The 19,550-nt window shown below is 48.6% G+C and overlaps 1 protein-coding gene across 1 annotated transcript in view; it reads right to left on the minus strand.

Moving 5' to 3' along the window:
• The window catches only part of CALB2 (calbindin 2), a 30,447-nt gene extending 12,024 nt beyond the window's left edge, over positions 1-18,423 (minus strand). Inside the window, exons 1-2 of the mRNA XM_063140961.1 lie at positions 18,299-18,423; positions 3,536-3,612 (exon numbers count right to left, since the gene is read on the minus strand). Coding sequence (XP_062997031.1) covers positions 3,536-3,612; positions 18,299-18,404 — 183 coding nt within the window. The 5' untranslated portion in view covers positions 18,405-18,423. The remainder of the gene's footprint in view (positions 1-3,535; positions 3,613-18,298) is intronic.
• Between the last annotated feature and the right edge of the window lie 1,127 nt (positions 18,424-19,550).

A 19,550-nucleotide genomic window follows, 5' to 3' on the forward strand; every position in this document is an offset into this window, starting at 1 on the left:
CTTGGACAGTGCTAAACAGATCACCAAACAGAAACTACTGGATATAGACCATCAGAAGCTCCGGGGAACTGCTTGGGGACCATGTTCCCCTCAATCATTGGGTCTCCCAGTCCCTTCTTGCAAAGATGGAATGCCATACCTGGGTTGGTTAACCATTCCCAAATACAGGAAGGCATTCACCCTAGCAAGATTTAATGTCCTCCCCTCCGAGCTGCTAGAGGGCAGACATAAGAAAAAGCCATCCGAAAACAGATACTGCCCATGTAATAACATCGAGGTGGAATCCATTCTACATGTGCTCTTCCATTGCAATTTTTACCAGCAGCCAAGGAAAGACCTATTATGTCCTATTATGCAACGTTTCCCGGGACGCTCCCCTGAGTCACTTCTGATCAGTCTACTTCAGGGCTCCAGTAAATCTACCACTGAGCAGGTGGCCAAATTCCTGAATGTGGCCATCCGCACCAGATCTCTTATGGATGTCTGATTGTGCTTAAATCCACAGATTAGCAATTTTATTATCTATACATCCCCCATTTTTCACTATGCTAGGCTCCAATAACCCGATTCTGTTCCCTTCTCAAAAACCATGAAATAACAATCTAGTATCTTTAGTGGTTTTGTAACGCTCCCTCTTATTTCCTTATCCCCACTTTGTATTGTTTTATATAACGGTGTATCTTCTTGTTTTATATTGGTCTGTTGACTCTAAATAAAGAAATGAAATAATGAGTTTGTATCAGAGGCAAGATTATTTATTTACTTATTTATTTGAATAGTTGAATCTAATCAGGCCCTGAAAATAGAAGACCATCTGCTAAATGTGCTGCAGAAGTGTGCTGATTTTATTTATTCATTCATTTGACATATACTTATGAATAATCCTTCCACCCAGTGGGTATTCAAGGGGATGTACAAATTAGATAAAACAACAAAACCAAAATCCAATTGAAATTAGGAGTGGAGCTCTTCTTCAGGATAAAACAGGGAGTGAACATTAAACCTCGTAAAAGTTCAACAGAACAATTTATTTATTTATTTTATTACATTTTTATACCGCCCGATAGCCGAAGCTCTCTGGGTGGTTCACAAAAATTAAAACCATGAAGAGCATAAAAACAACCAACAAATTTAAAACACAAATACAAAATACAACATAAAAAGCACAACCAGAATAAAACCACACAGCAAAAATTAATATAGGTTAAAATATGAGATTAAAACAGCAAAGTTTAAATTTAAGTTAAATTAGGTGTTAAAATACTGAGAAAATAAAAAGGTCTTCAGCTGGTGATGGAAAGAAAACAATGTAGGTGCCAAGCGAACCTCTCTGGGGAGCTCATTCCACAACCGGGGTGCCACAGCAGAGAAAGCCCTGTCCTTCTAAAACTAGTCTTCCCTGCCCTTCTAAAACTAGATGGGGGATAATCTAGCCTCCCTAGGCAAAGAGTTCTATAATTGGGGTGCTTCAACAGAAAAGGACCTGCCTTTTTCTCTCCCTTTTTCAATAACTTTCAGCCACTCTAGTCAAAGCTGCCATGCTGTCGACATTGGGCTCCTGCTGTCAACGTGGGTTGTGTACAAAGGACTCAGATGACGTCGTCCATGTCCTGCCCTTGCTCCCCCCGGTCTTAGCGCTGTTTTTTGGCATGGGGAAAGTCTGGTTCTTCCGGTAAATCGAAAGGACAACGCGCTACCCTCAACGTGTATTTTCATCCATAATTTTCAATCCAATGTTCTGTGGGTGTGTTTTCAAGGGGCAGAGATGGGCTGTCTTTTCTCCAGCAGGCATTTTCACCTTAAAAGAAATGTGGAAAATGCCCTTCCTTAAATCATTTTTAAAGATAAAGAGATCAAAATTGGCACAGTGATAGCTCCTAAGGACTTTAGCCATGCCAAGTTTGAATCATATTGGGTCATCCTTTGATTTTTTAATGATTTTTTAAATCCTCCTTTAAGCCCTTTCCTGGTAGTTCACTAATGCAAAGGATCAATTTTCCATTCCTTTGATCATGCGAAGCTGTGCATCTTCAAGTTCATAAACTACAGATCTGTTGGTTCCCTTACTCAAAAGTAATTCCCACTGATTTCAACTGTATTTACATCCCACTCATACTAATGCATGTTTACCTTTGAGTAAACCCCATTGAATAGAGAGAGTCTTACTTCTGAGTAAACACATATAGAACTGACTTTTAATAGTGTGGTCACTCAGAAGCTTTCTTTTTAAAGTCTTACAACAGCAAACTGGAAAGACGTCCTCTGCAACCCCATGCTTACTTCTGAGGTCTTACTTCTGTTTTCTCAGAAGTAAGTCTCTCTCTGTTCAATGGTGTTTACTCCAAGGCAAGCCTGCGTCTGATTTTCCTATGTTCATGCTCTAAAGCCTCCAGGCAGGGTGAGGGGAACGGGCATAGCCCAGGCAACAGGGAATAACCACGGACGGAGGGAGGGAGGGAGGGCGCGGTGTCCAACTACCACCAACCAGTGAACTGTAGGCGGCGGTACAGAGGAGTTCCGTTGGGGGGACGTGCATCTCAATGGAAGAACAGTGATAGGCTGGTGCGCACAAGAGGAGCGGTGTAAAGATGAATGAAACATAAAAGTGCAAAGGGGTAAGTTGATCGGGCTTTCACATGCTATGGAAATGAGGGCAGATAATTTGAGGTTAAACTAGGGCAAACGTGCAGGTGTGATGGAGCTCATGGGCAATGCTGTTAACAGGCACCCTTTGATATTCAGGCTCCATGGGCTTCAGGTGAGAGAGGAATCCAAGAGCATTCAAAACTGCACACCTGTCCCTGTAGGGGGAGTGCAAATCCCTCAGCCTCCAGACCTGGGAATTGCCCACCCCCAGGGTCCCAGTTTCAGTGGGTTGGGTCTCATCCAGGTGCCAGTTCATGCATAGCCACAACTGACTGTGATGTAACAGAGAAATGGAACTAGATGCCATCTGTATACTCATGACACCTTGCCCCAAATCGTTGACTGCTGGCTTCATATAGATGTGAAAAAGCGTTTTACACCACGCCCCCCCCCCCAATGCCACTCTCTCAAACCGACCCTGCAGATAGGAGCAGAACATTTGCAATACAGTGCCCCCTTTTTAGGCCTCATGAAGCCAGTCCAGGAGGATACTGTGGTTGATGGTATCAAAAGCTGCTGAGAGAACAAGGAGGAGCAATGAGGCTGTGCCCCCCCTTTCCCTCTCCTGGTAAGGAGACCAAGGCAGGTTTCATCCTGAATCCAGGCCTGAACTCAAACTGAAACAGACCCGTATACTCCAAACTCCTTTATGCTCTTGGAGTACACAGGCCCATTTCAGTCTGAGTTCTGGTATAGGCAGGTCTAGTCCAATCAACCAGTAGGAAACCAGGGTGGCCACTGCACTGCAGGAAGTCAGCCTAAACCCAGGCATGCCTGTTTGGGGTTGAGCTCATTGCATACAGATGACTTGCTCCCAAATAAGTGGGCAACCTTAAGTTGAAAGGCAGGACAATTGAGGGGAGAAAAGAAATGCAGGACCACTCCATACCACTCCAGCTCCCTTCCTGGCGCTCTCCAGCTCTCGGAAGAAGTTCTCCAGTTCCTTGCCTTCAATGTAGCCATTTCCTGAAAGAAGAAGCAGGACAATCAAGAGGTGCCAAAGCCAGGCAGTGATGTCAGGAGGGCCGGTCTTGGCTTTCAGCCACAAAGGAATGTGATTTTAAGAGGTGCACCTTTATCACCCCCTTGCCTTCACCCCTCCCCACTCTGGGTAGTTCCAGCTTCCATGCCAGATTGGGCCATAATAAAACAGCAGAGTCATCCTCCACCCTTGAATCATATCTGCACTTCTGGAGCCTACGTGGATGAACCGGGAGCAATGGATGTCTCTCCGCTGTGTCCACCTGGGTTCTCAGTGCAGCACCAATGCAGGCTCGAGGAGGGAGCGAGAGCAGATGCAGTCCAGCCTTCCCCAACCTGGTGCTTTCCAAATGTTTTGGATTACATCTCTCATAAGCCCAGCATGAATGGCCAATGGAAAGGAACAGTAAGAATTAAAGGTCAATTCTCTGGGAGGGGACCAGGTTGGAGAAGATGGATGCAGTCTATTGGAATTCAATTTTTCTCTTCAGGATTCCTGTCCAACCAGTCATGCATTTTGAGTGATGTTGGGCAATGGAGACAGAACAGGGATTCCCTGTCTGAGTCTCCGAGGGAATCTACACGTCGTTGTGAGGGCACTTACATGCGCCCCCACAACGACTGTGTAGACCGAGAAAGAAGAGATGGAGGAAGAGCCGCCGCCGGTGGCCTCCTGCTGCCGGGGTAAGAGCCACCCGGGTCGGAGAGCTTGGCTTCCGCTTCCGCCGAGCTCTCCGACCTGGGTGGCTCTTACCCCGGCAGCAGGAGGCTGGCGGGGAGGCGGCGGCAGCAGCGGCGGCAAGGACGCGGCCGGTTCCCCAGCCGCCTCCTCCTCCGCCTCTTCCTCCGTCTCTTCATTCTCGGTCTACACAGTTGTTATGGGGGCGCATGTAAGTGCCCTCACAACGACGTGTAGATTCCCTCTCCCTGTCTCAGCTGATGGAGGTGGTCTAGAATTCAGTGTTGACAACCTCCAGGTAGGTAGTCCTGGAAGACCCCAACATTCATGGCAAAGCTGCCTTGACTTTGTGGCAACCATGACAACCAGGGGGCTGTCCTGATATGTCATTGGCCCAAACCACATGGCAATTACACTCTTCCCCATCAACAAATGCCTTTAACACTTCTGTTTGGCAGAATTGGGTGGAATCTGCAGGCATAAGAGCCCCTTCTGAGGGGAGGGAACCTGCACAAGGGATTTTTTTTAAAAAAGGGGATGCCCTTTCTACTCTGTGGTTTTGTGGGTAATTTCCAACAAATAACATGAAGGTTCCCCTAAGTAAGTTCCCTGAAAAAATTCTGAAGGGTAGGCTCAGAGATTAGGGAATGTTTAAGTACAACAGTATTTGGGGCTTACAACAAATGGTATTATATAGGCCCTCAGTGTCATTTCCTCAGCATAGGTGTACACAGACAATAAGACACTCCCATGACCAACCTCAACAGTCTCCCTAGGGTAAGAGGGGGGGGGGGAGGAGATAGAGTTGGGTGTCATCTAACTACTGCTGTCAGTGCACTCCAAAGCCCTGGCAGCCTCTTCAGGAGTTTCCTGTAGACTTTAATCACTTTGGGGGACCAGACAGAACTCTGTGGGACACCACCAGCCAAGCAGCCAGAGGAGTCCCCAAGCACCACATTCTGGAATTGCCCTTCCAGGAAGGACTGGATGCTGCCAAGCCTCATTTTGGCCAGATGTTGTAGATTAAGGATACTGACAGCCAATGATAGTTCAAGCAGAACTAACAGGAATGCTCTCTGTCTGTCTAGTTCACATGGTAGAGCATCCACCAAAGCAACGAAACCTCTTTCTATTTATTTATTTATTTATTACATTTCTATACCGCCCAATAGCCGGAGCTCTCTGGGCGGTTCACAAAAATTAAAACCATTCAAAGTATAAAACAACAGTATAAAACCATAATATAAAATACAATATAAAAGCTCAACCAGATAAAAACAGCAGCAATGCAAAATTACAAATTTAAAACCATGTTATTTAAAATTTATAGATTGTTAAAATGTTGGGAGAATAAAAAGGTCTTCACCTGGCGTCTAAAAGCATATAATGTAGGTGCCAAGCGAACCTCCTTAGGGAGCTCATTCCACAGCCGGGGTGCCACAGCAGAGAAGGCCCTCCTCCTGGTAGCCACCTGCCTCACTTCCTTTGCCAGGGGCTCACGGAGAAGGACCCCTGAGATGACCTTAGGGTCCGGGCAGGTACATATGGGAGGAGGCGTTCCTTCAGATAACCTGGCCCCAAGCCATTTAGGGCTTTAAATGTTAATACCAGCACTTTGAATCGGGCCCGGACCTGGACTGGCAGCCAATGAAGCTGGAAAAGGACTGGCGTAATGTGGTCTCGTCGGCCAGTCCCTGTTAGTAAGCGTGCTGCCCTGTTTTGCACCAGTTGAAGTTTCCGGACCATTTTCTAAGGCAGCCCCATGTATAACGCATTGCAGTAATCCAAACAAGAGGTTATCAGAGCATGGATAACTGTAGCTAAGCTATCTCTGTCCAGATAAGGGCGCAGCTGGTATATCAACCTGAGCTGATAAAAGGTGCTCTTTGCCACTGAGTTCACCTTTGCCTCAAGTGACAGTTCTGGATCCAAGAGCACCCCCAAACTACGGACCTGATACTTTAGGGGGAGTGCAACCCCGTCCAGGACAGGGCAAACATCACCTCGCCGGACAGAAGAACCACCCGCTAACAGTACCTCCGTCTTGTCTGGATTGAGTTTCAGTTTATTAGCCCTCATCCAGTCCATTACCGTGCCCAGGCACTGGTTCAGAACAGCCACTGCCTCACCTGGGTTTGATGAAAAGGAAATGTAGAGCTGGGTATCATCCGCATATTGATGACACCTCAGTCCACATCTCCGGATAACCTCCCCCAGCGGCTTCATGTATATGTTAAACAGCATAGGGGATAAAATAGAGCCCTGTGGAACCCCATGGCTTAGGTGCCACGGCACAGAGCAATAACCCCCAGCACCACCTTCTGGAATTGGCCATCCAAGTAGGAGCGGAACCACTGCAACGCAGTACCTCCAACTCCCAGCTCAGACAACCTATCCAGAAGGATACCATGGTCGATGGTATCGAAGGCCGCTGAGAGGTCTAGGAGAACCAACAGGGTCGCACTCCCCCTGTCTCTCTCCTGACAGAGGTCATCCCACAGGGCGACCAAGGCAGTTTCCGTTCCAAAACCAGGCCTGAAACCCGATTGAAATGGATCTAGATAATCCGTTTCATTGAAGAGTGCCTGCAGTTGTCCTGCAACCACCCGCTCAAGCACCTTGCCCAGGAAAGGGATATTAGCCACCGGCCTGTAGTTGTTAACATCCTCCGGGTCCAGGTTAGGCTTCTTCAGGAGTGGTCTAATTGCCGCCTCTTTTAAAGAGGCCGGCACCACTCCCTCTCTCAAGGAGGCATTTACAACCTCCTGGACCCAGCCGGCGATCCCCTCCTTATTTGATGTAATGAGCCAAGAGGGGCAAGGGTCAAGCACACAGGTGGTCGACCGGACTTGGCCAAGCACCTTGTCCACATCCTCGGGCCTCAATAACTGAAACTCATCCAATAAAACTGAACCGGACGGCGCTCCGAACACCTCTACTAGTGGAGCTGCGTTAAGTGTGGTGTCCAATTCATGACGAATCTGAAATTGATTGAAATGAGTCTAAATAATTCATTCAGCCAGTGTGGTGCAGTGTGCAGGAGCACGGCCTTCCTCCAACACTTCTCAGGTGGGAATAGGGAGGGACGTGCTCGCAACCCATTTTCATAACCGTAGCACTGCCTGAGCTGCCCTCTTAAAGTTCCATCACACCTAGGGAGAAACGCTGGCTACCATCGCTTCTCCGTCGTCGCTCAGTTACTTCCTGTTTGAAAACAGGAAGTAAACAAGGAGCACAAGGCCCATTCAGTCGGGCAGGGACAGCTCTCTGACCTCCTCTTTTCTGTGTCACCCGCCTTACCATTGCAGTACCAGAAGCAGGTGTGTGGGAGCAGCTAGCCCCCCCCCGCCCAACTAGGACATTTCTTGCGGTGCCCTCAAAGAGATGCTAGGCAATGCTAACTGCCCTGATTGCTTCCTTCAGTAGGTTGAGGGGCAGCCACCCATCATGAGAGTCCCATAGCTGCACCCCAAGGAGAGCCCCCAAATGCTGGCAGCGGTGATGATCCGCATCAACGAAGAACCAGTGCTGGCCGTTTTCCTCTCCACCAGGAAGAGGAAATTGAATGGGCCTGAATTGCCCATTTAAGTTCACCCCCAAATACTTTGCATTACAACAGGGAATGATATCTTGTTGCTGAGAAAATTAATTCCCCCCCCTCCCAGCTATTGTGAGACTCACAGCTAATCTCAGGGGTGGGGTGGGGGGCAGATTGTGTCGTGCTAAGGAAAAGAGGGCTGGTGTTGCGTCCTTGCAAGGCCCACCTCCACAACGCCCCTGCTTGGCCAGCGGGCGGGCAGGCTAGTGCCTGTGGCCAGGTTCTCCCTGGCACAACTGGAACCCCGGGCATTGTCCCGACGATTGGGCTGAAATCCAATATCATCCTATTTGTGAGCGCAGCGAGAAGGATAATGGAAACTGGAGCATGCTATAAAACAAAATTGATAAGCTCCATCAATGCCATTATTTGGCAAATAATGGATGATCTGTTTGTGGAGAACCAATTCAATATTGAGCCTATTACCAATTGCCAGAAACAGCTGTAATACATCAAAATAATGTAGTATTTAATTTTCCTTTTGCCTAGTTCTGGCCAGTTGCACAGCCATAAACCTCACCCTTGAGGAGATGCAGTCCTTGGGACTGAATTGTAGGAGGAACTAAACCCATGTGAAATACATAACTGCTTTCCGAATTCATTAACAAGCTAAATTCCTCTGCACATTGGAACTTGTATTTGGTCTTGCAAATGTTATGGCTGTTATTGTGGCGGTTGTTATTATATCACTATTATAATAGTGATATAAGATGCTCAGGCTGGGATACATTGCCTCTCCCCACTATGCCATTTTATGCCCCAAAGAAGCCTACGTGGTAAGTTACGTTGAGAGTCAATGACTGCCCAAAGTCGCCCCATGATCTTCATGGTTAAGAGTGCAAGCCTGTTTAGACCGAAGTGAGCACCATTGCAGTCACCAGGACTTACTCCCAGGAAAGCGTGTAGAGGGTTGCAGCGTGAATGCGGAGTTCAACCTAGGCTGACCTTGGGAAAGCTCCTTCTGCATTGCTTCCTGAGATAGAAGTTTTGCTGTTTAGGAAATATTTTAAAGCTTTCAAACGCCTCCTTGGTTTTAACAAGAAATAGCTGCTTCAAAAGAGCCTAGGGTGGCCAGGTGTCCTCTTTAACAAAGGATGGTCCTCTGTTTGAAGGACCGTCCTGTATAATTCCAGTTTAAAGGTGACCAGAAGAAGCGTTGCCTGGCCACAGTAAGTGACACCTGGGCAGCAAACGGAGTAGGCGTCTGGCCAACCTGTCCCCATCTTCAACACTGTGGGGAGATGCACAGTATCTCTATTTAAATTGTAATAATTATTTCTACATTTGCATCTTTGCATACAAAATCATAGAAACATAGAATCATAGAATGGAAGAGTTGGAAGGGGCCTACAAGGCCATCACGTCCAACCCCCTGCTCAATGCAGGAATCCACCTTAAAGCATCCCTGACAGATGCTTGTCCAGCTGCCCCTTGAAGGCCTCTAGGGTGGGAGAGCCCACAACCTCCCCAGGCAACTGATTCCATTGCTGCACTGCTCTAACAGTCAGGAAGTTTTTCCTGATGTCCAGCTGGAATCTGGCCTTCTTTAACTTGAGCCCATTATTCCATGTCCTGCACTCTGGGATGATCGAGAAGAGATCCTGGCCTCTGTGTGACAAAGCATGCAAATTTTATGAAAACTGTTGTCCTCTTTTAGCCTCCTTTTGGGTGATGCATTTCCTTTTGGGGGGGCAATTACCTTTTCAGTAAAGAGATGAACTTGAAATGGGGTCCCTTTGGATGTGACATAAAAACTAGAGTGTCCATTTCCCCTTGACACGCACACACCTAGAAAAAGTAAAGGGGTGCACAAGGCAGGGAGGGGGGGAGTGGCCAGATGCCCCCAGTAAAGAACTCCATTTACCCCCCCCCTGCAAGCAGCACGTAGACACTTTCCCAGCCCCCCAGCCTTGTCAGCTCCAAAGAACACCGATTGAGTTAATCCCATCCCACCCAGACCTCAGATATAGGGGAAAGGTTAAGTGCAGGTATGCAGGACAAAGGACATCTGAGGGCAGGTATTTCACACTGATGGTGGCGGCCAGATGTCCTTCTCCCCACACAGCTCCAGCGCCAACTAACTTCAGGTAAACATCGCTTAACTGCCAGGACAACACCAGGTCAGTTTCAAATGAAGCTGACCAATCAAACCCAGCCAAGTCCTTGCAACAGCCCCCTCGCCACTTCACCAATAGGGGAAGAAAGGCTACCGGCGAAGCACATGGCAATCTCAGCTGCAATTCCCCTTCTGACCACTGCATGGAAGTATTTAAGCTACGTATTGTCCTGCCCCAGCCCCGGGGTGATCCTGCCTTTGCAACGCGAGCGCCATTCTAATAGTGGAGTAAACGTTTTTGGAGCCCAACGCCTTGTCTGCGATCTTTCGCGAGTTTCTCAATATTGGATTTTGGTACACTTGGATTTTGCATAATTTATGCAACAGATGGACATGTCCCGGAGGTTCTCTCAGAATAGCCTCTGAGGCACAATGGGGGCTTCACTTTTAGAAGGATCCACAATGTGGAACACAGACACCTGCTGGGTGTTCGACAGACCAGCAATGAGGCTATTTCAGGGCCTCCAGCCAGAGGGAAGGGAGAAGCTCAAGGCCCCGTCTCACTGCTCCGACAGGAAGTGATTAGCCCCATTCACTAAGAGAGCAGCAAGCGGACTTTCTGGGGCAGTGGGCCAGAAGGGGCGGGAGAGGCAGACGACGTCATGTGAGTAATCCATGAGTGCCCAGTAACGAATGCTCGCCGGATGGAGCATTCAGCCTCCCAGATATAACATCTCTGGCTTGTTCCGTGTTTCACCCAAAGCAGCCTGGGGAAGGAGCAGAAGAGAGGGGAGGCAGCTTCACCCTTTTCCCTCCAGTCATTCCCCCCCCCTCAAAATCTCCCTCCTCCCCAAGTGGCTTTTCCACCCCCAGAGCGAAAGAGATGAGCCCCCTCGTCCCGTGTATCCCAATTAGGACGTAGGAGGGAAACCTGGCTGGCACTTCATGGCACTAACAACATGGAGCCTGGGTGGGTGGGTGGTACCAGCAGGGTGCATTGGTGGGTGGCAGGAGATGCCCAACCCTTCCCTTGCCCACTACTAGTTCACTTGTGGGGACCCCCCCCTCCAATAATGTTAAAAGTCTCCCCTCATCAGGTTCCAGTACTGGAAGTGGCTCTGGTTTGGGGCGGGGGAAGGCCCTTGGTTGGAAGGGCATTTGCAGCGGATGAGGCCGGGGCAGTGTAGGGAGGACCCAAGCACTCCTTCCTCCTACCTGCCATCCACTCCTACCTGTCAGATGAGCCAATGTCTTGTTCAGCCTGAAGCGCCTTTGTCAGCAGAGTCAATACGAGTTCTGGCAGCAACCTGAGGCTGAAGATGATGCTGGGGGCAGTTTACAAAGCCTGAGCTGGAGAGGCCTGTGTTTTCGTCAAGCAGGTGCAGCTCTTAATTGGTCCCTGATGGGCCCTGAAGGGAGAGCTTTTGAGCCCAGGAGAGAGTTTCCCAACAGGTACCCAAGGGGTCACTGGCTTGTGAGAGGGGTTAGAGAGGCGGGAGAGCAGGTCCAAAGACAGAAAGAGGTTAAAAGCACAGATTTAGAAAGAAGGAAAATGGGAGGGGGAGAGACCTGAGCATGCCTTATTTTACTGACAAGAGCACCAATAGGATAGACAGGCAAATCTGTCTGTTTCACTCTATCCTGCATTTGAATTTTTTTTATACCTGCAGTTCTTTCTCTCCAAAATATAAAGAATGGGTTTTTGCAGAGTCTTACCAAAAAACAAACAGAAACAAAATTCTCTTCTTAAAGTAGTTTCTGTTCACATTTCTTCCCTGCTCCTGCTCCTCCTCATTGTAATGTTCACACACGTTTGAAAGCATCTCCCAAGGCAACAAAAGAAGACCAAACACTATCATTTTCAGACACTCTCCACCACCCCCACCACAATGTTTTCACTTTCTTGCACCTGTCCTGTCCTGCACGATCAGCCTCCCTAACCTGGTGCCCCACAGATGTGTTAGGCTGCAACACCCATTATCTCCAACTTGCATGGCCATTGGGAGTTGCAGTCCAACACATCTGGAGGGCACCAGATTGGGGAAGGCTGTGTCAGATGGGCATCACACAGAAGATCACGGAGCATCTGGATTGCCACCACAAAGGACCTGCAGTGAAGACCCAGGTGGGTGCCATCATGGTGAGAATCCATCTTTCTTTGGTTCTCCATCTAAGGGTAGGTCCATCTTTCTGGGAGAAGCATCAGCTGCTGCTGAGATTATGGTGACGGTGATGATATATACAGCACCATCAGCATGCATGGTTCTCTTGATCTGTCAGATAGAAATGTGATAAAAATTGCAGTGGTCTTCAGATATTATAAATAATGGGGTTGCTCAAGCGGCAAAAACGGTGTAATTGGAGATTAATGTCAAGCTCTTTCTTCGAGAGATGCTGTCGAGGTGATGTAACTGAGAAGCTGTGCTTAATGATGAGTTGTCAAAATGATTATATTAATAACAGGTTGCGTGTCCTTGGCTCCCCTGGGAAGCTCCCCGCCCTCCACACATTGGAGCACTCTCCAATTACACTGCAACAACATTTCATTTATTTGTGTGTGTGTTTGTGTTGGAGAAACTCGTTTTTGTTTTTAAGCTGTGCTTACATGCACTTGTGAGCTGTCTGGGCTGTTTTTAACCCTATAGTGCTGCAACCTGATCAAATCTACCAGGAATAAAATCAGGGCTGACTTCAGAGGAAAACAGTGGTAAGCTGATGGCCCTTTACCCCGGACAAACCCTGAGCCCAATGAAGCCCTGACCGAGCAGTCAATCAACAAGCACTGCCTTGCCCAGTGTCAAATGGTTAGAGATCACCAGACATTTCCCCTATGGTGTCCCTTGCTTTTTATCAGCCCTTTCCAGCTTAATTTTTGTGGATAAAGTACACTGCTGGGTACTTTTTAGATATGTACTGTATATGTTGAAATGGACATTTTACTATTGTTATGTTTTATTCTAATGTGTCTGTAATTGTGTTTTTGTACTATAGACCAGAAGAGAAACGTGCCAAGTCCCAGGAGAAACTGAGGAGGGCGATGGGTCAGGCTTCAGCTTGGCCAAGCTGGCTCCAGGTGCTGGAGGGGCCTTGGGCAAGACACCCTCCCCCTGGGCCCGCTCCTCCCTCAGTGAGTCTCCCTTCTCACTGCCCTTGCCACCAGGTGCCCTGGCTCCTGCTCCTCTTCCTCCTCTTCCTTGACATGGGTTCCACTTGCTTGCTTGGCAGGCAGGCAGGAGCCAGAGAGCACGCAGGCCCATTGTGCCGCCGGCTGCTCTTCCTTCTCAGCAGTTCTTCCTTCCCAGGGTCTAGATGCTGTGGTCCTCAGCAGGGGGCTGACCGTGTTTACTCTTGTCACCAGTCCTGGGGGTGTTTTTTTTTAAAGGGTGGTGATGGTTCCGGTATACGCAACTGGGAATCGAATGGGCCAGAGGCAGATGTTGCCATGATGTTGTCTGCCTCCCGCCCCTTCTGGCCTTCCTTGCGCAACAAAACCAAACAAACCCTGGTTAAGTCCAATGTATTTTTAAACACGGAATTGCTGCTCTCTCCTGCTGTGTGCAGGAGAAGCAGCGCCATTAGAACAGTGGACTTAATGGGCCTCGTGCTCATTGTGTACTTCCTCTTCTTGAAAGAGGAAGTAACTTGAAGAAGAAAAACACGGGCGGAGAAGCGACGGTAGGGAGCGTGTTAACCCCTGGTGTGATGGAGCTTTTAGATTCATGCAGTACTCCAGCCAGTAAATGGCTGGGGCCATCTGAGGCCGCAGAATTGCTGCAGGTAAGCAGGTGTGGACATAAGAACATGAGAAGAGCCATGCAGGATCAGACCAAAGGTTCTTTTAGTCCAGCAATCTGTTCACACCATGGCCATCTAGCTGATCAGTCATGATCCATCTCTTGGATGGTGATTACAAGGAGCACCACGTAAAACAGCTTCCCCAACCTGACATCCTCCAAATGTATTGGACTGCAACTCCCATCATTCCACTCTGGCTGGGGATTATGGAAGTTACATTCCAACACACCTGGAAGGCACCATGTTTGGGGGGGGGTGCTTTAAAGGACAGGAAGCCAGGCGGACCTCTCTGGGGAGCTCGTTCCACAACCGGGGTGCCACAGCGGAGAAATGCTACCCAGCCTCCCACAAACAGTGCCAGCTTTGGATTCAAGAAGCTCTCTTGCCAGGCACCCTCACTGGGCATGCATAGCCAGGAAGTGGGAGTAGTGGTTTGCCAATGGAGAATCCTCTCCCGCTGCCTCTGAGCTTCCTGGGTGCCCAACGCACAATGAGAATGGCCGTGCTGTTGGGGCAGGGTGGGCCTTGGCTGGGCTCAGGAGCCCTGGGGAAATGCCTGCCCTCACTGCCCCTGGTGCTTGCTCAACCACCCACCTCTAGCTCTGAAGGCCGCATCTAAGGCGCTAGGTCAGCTCAGGACTAATCCAAAGCAGGTCCGGAAACTCTACCACGTTTGGTCTCATCTAGTTGAGTCCCACGCTGAATCATAATGCCAAGAATGAGCAACTGGCTGCCCTTGTCCAAAGAAAAGATCCACCCCACACATATAGACACACATATCATAGGCTAATTTACTCAGTCTTGTATACAGTAGGTGCCTGTGTGTAACCAACAGCAAGCAGAACCAAGCAAGCGCTGAGTGCAGAGCAGCCTTTTTTGGGAGGTTCTAATCAGTAAGCCAAGCCAGAAAGTCCATCCAATGCATGTGGATCTAGGAATACAGGAAACTACGTTATCCTGCATCAGGCCCTTGGTCCATCTCAACCAGTAGGTTCATCACTGACTGGCAGCAGTGGCTCTCCAGGGTTTCAGGCAGGATTCTTCCCTAGCCCTAACTGAAGATGCTGCCAGGGATTGAACTTGGGTCCTTGTTCATGGGAAGCAGGGGCTCTTCTGCCACGGAGGCACAGCCCCCTCCCCCTCCCCCTCCCCCTCCCTCCAGCATAGCAATCACCCCCTTAGTGGCTCCAGACCTTCACAGATGCACATTAGGTACACATTAAGCCCCCAAACTCACACTCTGGTCCCTGTTCCTCTGTCTGGCTCACTTCCACCTGGCCTGGGTGCTATTGGTGAATGACTCAAGGTACAAAGACATTTGAGGAAACATTTAGCATTCAGTGAGATGCATTCTTTTGAAGGCTGGCTTGAATGCCAGTTTTGGTCGAAAGATGGGGTACAAATCAAATCAATAAATATGTTTTCCTACGATCTAGATTGTTGTTGTTGTTGTTGTTGTTGTTGTATTTCTCTTTTGTTAGGCCTTAGAATGAATTAGGGAGGTTCTTAACCTAAATGTACATTTCACCTATTTACATGACTGACTATTTACATTTTGTTATAACTTGTAATTGTTATTTATTTATTACATTTTTATACCAATAGAGCTTTATACCGAAGCTCTATTGGGCATGTAATATAATTACCTGGGCATGTTGCTGTACTTTATTATGTGATTTTTTTTCCTCCTGATGTTTCTGTAAGCGCCTGTCTGAGCACAGTTTTACCATGGAAAAGCAACATACAAATAAACTGATGATGATGATGATGATGATGATGATGAAGATGAAGATATATGGAGGGGGTGCCCTTTCTAGTCGTCTGCCACTAGCAGGGTCACGGTCCAGCTTCCTCCCTTTTACTTGGTATAGTTTGACCACAATCCAATCATGAGTTCTTCTGAGAGCTGTGTGGGATTGAGGCTTCTGAGTGAAATGCAAATGTTCTCTTTCCAACCACCTACATCTGAAGGAGTGCAGTTGCAGGCTTTCTGGGCGCCGCTGCACCTGCCCACCCAAGCACACCCGCAGCCTGAGAGCATCCGCGCCCCTACTTCTAAGGTTAGGTGTTTGTTTGTTTTAATTGGACTGACTTGTTCTTTTTTTTTTTTTAAGCTGTAAATGCGAATGATTGCATTTACAGCAAAATGGGGGGAGGAACCAAGGGGGAGGAATGGGGTGCTCCCTCCCTGGCAAAATATCCACCCCCCTTTAATTATTATTTTTTAACAAGGGTCCACAGAGTCATGGAGCCTGGCTCCAAGCTAAAAAAGTTGGGGTAAGTGCCCGGATTTTTTAGAGCAGAGCTTTGGGGCTTTGCCCCTGGATCTCTTCTGAGTGGCAGCTGCGTCATGTCGATCGTCTGCCACCACTCCGAAGCTACCGTGGGAAAGCGCCTGTCTAGACAAGCCCCTGGTGCTCTCTAGACGGATTGGACTCCAACCCCCATAATGTCCAGCCAGCATGGGCATGTGGTCCAATGCATCTGGAGGGCATCAGATTGGGGAGAGCTCTTCTGTCTCCCTCATCTTCTGCCCTCAGCTGAAGCCAGAAGGAAGATGAGATGGTTGAATGTTCCTCAGTTCAGATAGTTGTTGTGGTCTTTCCATTAACATTTATAAAGCTTGCTTTTTAAAATCTATTTATTAATTTAGATATTTGCATGTCACCTTTAAGGGGAAAAGCCCTCTCAAGGATGCTTCCAAAAATTGATATAAACACAAGTGACAAGAATAGAACAATAAACTTATGAACCATTAATAAAGAAACAGCTAAGACTTAAAACATACAACATTCCAGTAAATATTTAAACAGGAGCTAAAACCATCTCAGTTCAGTGGTGCATAAAACTGCTCTAAAGAAAAGGCCATAGACGAGAGGAGCATCCTAAGAGCTCTCCTAGCAAACGGCTGTGACCAGGCTTGACGCGCCCCAGTTAGCAAGGCCTTCCCAGCCATGAGGCTACAGCTGAGAAAGCCCACTTGCTAGCCCAGCCTTCCCCAAGTGAGTGCCCTCCAGATGTGTTGACTACAATTCCCATCATCCCCATCCAGCAGAGCCACCAAGGCTACCCACTATAGGGGAAGACCCTCACATACAGCTTTCTCCGGCCAATGTATCCCCTGGGATATCTTCCTTCCCCACCACAAACAGGACAGTTTGGCAGTTAGTCTGATCTCTCTCTCTCTCTCTCTCTCTCTCTCTCTCTCTCTCTCTCTCTCTCTCTCTCTCTCTCTCTCTCTCTCTCTCTCTCTCACACACACACACACACACACACACACACACACAGGAGCTCCCCTCCAAATTTAGGATTTCCTTTATGTGGCTCTTTTTCATTCAACATAGATTTTAAAAATTGGAAGAAACCCTTGATGCATTTAACCCTCTGGCCTGTGAGGCTTTTCCCTCCGATCCCTGTTTCTGAGAGACCGTTTTGGTTGCCCAGCCCCTGTCCTTCAAAGCTGCCTTTCCCCAAGTTCTGCTCTTCCCTGGCTGGGGTAGGGCTTGGGGGCTTGGACAGGTGCAGGAGTCCCGCGCAGCCCCTGCCTTGTATGAAAGACCTTTCTGAATCTTCAGCATACTAGGTAGCTGCCATCTGTTCCCATGTTGCATTTTAGAAAATAACGGTAACCAGCCCAGGTGCCTACTGGCTCACTTCTATTGAATGGCCTGCAGCTGTTTCTCAGAAGTAGGTTTCTAGCTACCAAGATTAAAATCCTGCAATGCCCTCTTGACACAGCAACCAATGGGAAAAACATAATGCACATGATCTATGTGAGCCGGAGCTAGGATCAAAGGTTTAGCAAGGATAATGGGTGGCTACAAGGGCTGTTAGCAGCCATAATTACACAAACCTTTACAGTGAAGCCAACTCTGTCATATTGCAAACATTATCCTCCTCCATCGCATTCAAGAGCCACCCCCGCACATACACAGCCTCGCACTGTACACAACCAGATGGGTTGAGGCACACATCAGACCTCACAGTATGGGACAGGATCCCTAACCACTTCCTCTTGCAGATGCAAGAAGTTTATTAACCTCCAACATCTGTGAGAATCAACATCAGAGAGAAAGCCAAAGACTGAGACAATTCCTTCAGAGATGGTACTGAATTCTAAGAACTCTAAAACGCTTCTTAACACACTTTCTGCCCACATTCACTTTCATCCCAGACATTTTCTCTACTTACTATTGGTTTTCCTCACTCTTTGTAGTTCTTTTACTACATCCAACAAAAGTGAACAATGATTTCTAAAGCAAACAGCAATGCTTTTGATGTAACAAGTACAAGATAACAGAAAAGACCTCTCTGAAATTTGTCTCAAAGCTAACTTATATTACTGCCCTATCACTGTTTTAAAATATTTTTTTAAAAGTAGGAAGGAACTTGACATGCCTGCAGATTAGCAAAAGCCATTTTAACAATGGCCCAATCTCCCCCAGAAGTCGACCAGCCACATGTGGCACCAAGCCATCGAGCTTCAGTGGCCGCTAAGATTAACGGAAGAGGCGCGCGTGCCTCTTCATTCGTTTGCACTGACCATCAGCGTCATAATGCTTCCAGATGTCCAAGAACTGGGATGCCGTCAGCTCTGCCAGGTGCAGGTAGGGGGGCTGCTGCTGCTGCTGCTGCTGCTTGCCTGCCATGAGCGAGCGGGTCTTCCACAGCGCGGTTCTCTTGGCTGCCTTCAGCACCGGGAACTGTCCGCCGGCCTCTCCCGCTCCCCGCCTTTATAAACCTTCTGGAGCTTGCAAGGAGCGCCAGTGTCCGCCAGGGGGACCTCAGAGCACGAGCGCCACCGAGCGGGGTGGGGGGTGGGGGCAAAGAGGCCGCCGGCGGCGGGGTGCGGACGGGGGGGGGGTAGGCAGGCGAGGCGGAGGGAGAGAATCTAAGAGGGAGACCTGCGTGAGGCTGCCTCGTGTGAGCGGCCCCTGGTTTCGGAACAGGGTGGCTAACGATGCGAGGGAGTCTCCACACTTACCCACGTTACCTCCTCCAAAAGCAAAGTGATCAAGAAAACAACACGCGGTCAGACCCACCGCCACCACCACCACCACCACCACCAGCACCAGTAACAACCTGCTTTTTGTAACTTCTTGTTTAATGAAGAGAAGGCTTCCACGTGATTCACAATTTTTGAGTCGGCCTGATAAAGACATTACATTAGACAGATTTTGCAATTTCTCGTATGGCCGACACGGGTGCCTTGGTTTTTCGTAAGAAAAATATATATCATTTTTCTTGGGATAGCAGCAGCAGATGGCTGGATTGACATTGTGCTATGTAGCCCTACCCCAGTGACTGCCCAGGAACGGATTGGGCAGGAGCACAGAGAAGGTGATGCCACACACGTGAAGTGACGCCCCATGGACGGCACCTTCCCTTGCCGGTATGGGGGGGGGGCATCGCCAGAGTTTGGCACTGCTGCAGATTCTACACAGCAGTCACAGAAGAGCACACGCATCTTGAGCCTGTGCTGCCACCCTCTGCAAGTGGGGTAGCACATCTGGGGCTCCGTTGCCATGTGAGGAGGATGCAGTGAGCATGACAGGGACAGAGATCCCCCCATCCCAACTAGCAGGTATTCAGCCAACTGGTCAATCACGGCTCTGGTTAGAAGAATGAGGCCCAGGAGTCAAGGCTTTGCCAACTAGCCCAGGGCCATCAGCCAACTTCAAATCGTTTTTTGAGAAAGGAAATAAGCAGGAAGCCAGTGGGGATGGCTTGCTTTGCAGTGCTTTTAGCTTCATCCCACGTACCTGTTTCCCTTGAATTATCGCCGACAGCACTAA

This window comes from Elgaria multicarinata, chromosome 14 (assembly GCF_023053635.1).
Source record: "Elgaria multicarinata webbii isolate HBS135686 ecotype San Diego chromosome 14, rElgMul1.1.pri, whole genome shotgun sequence".
NCBI classification, from domain to species: Eukaryota; Metazoa; Chordata; class Lepidosauria; order Squamata; family Anguidae; genus Elgaria; species Elgaria multicarinata.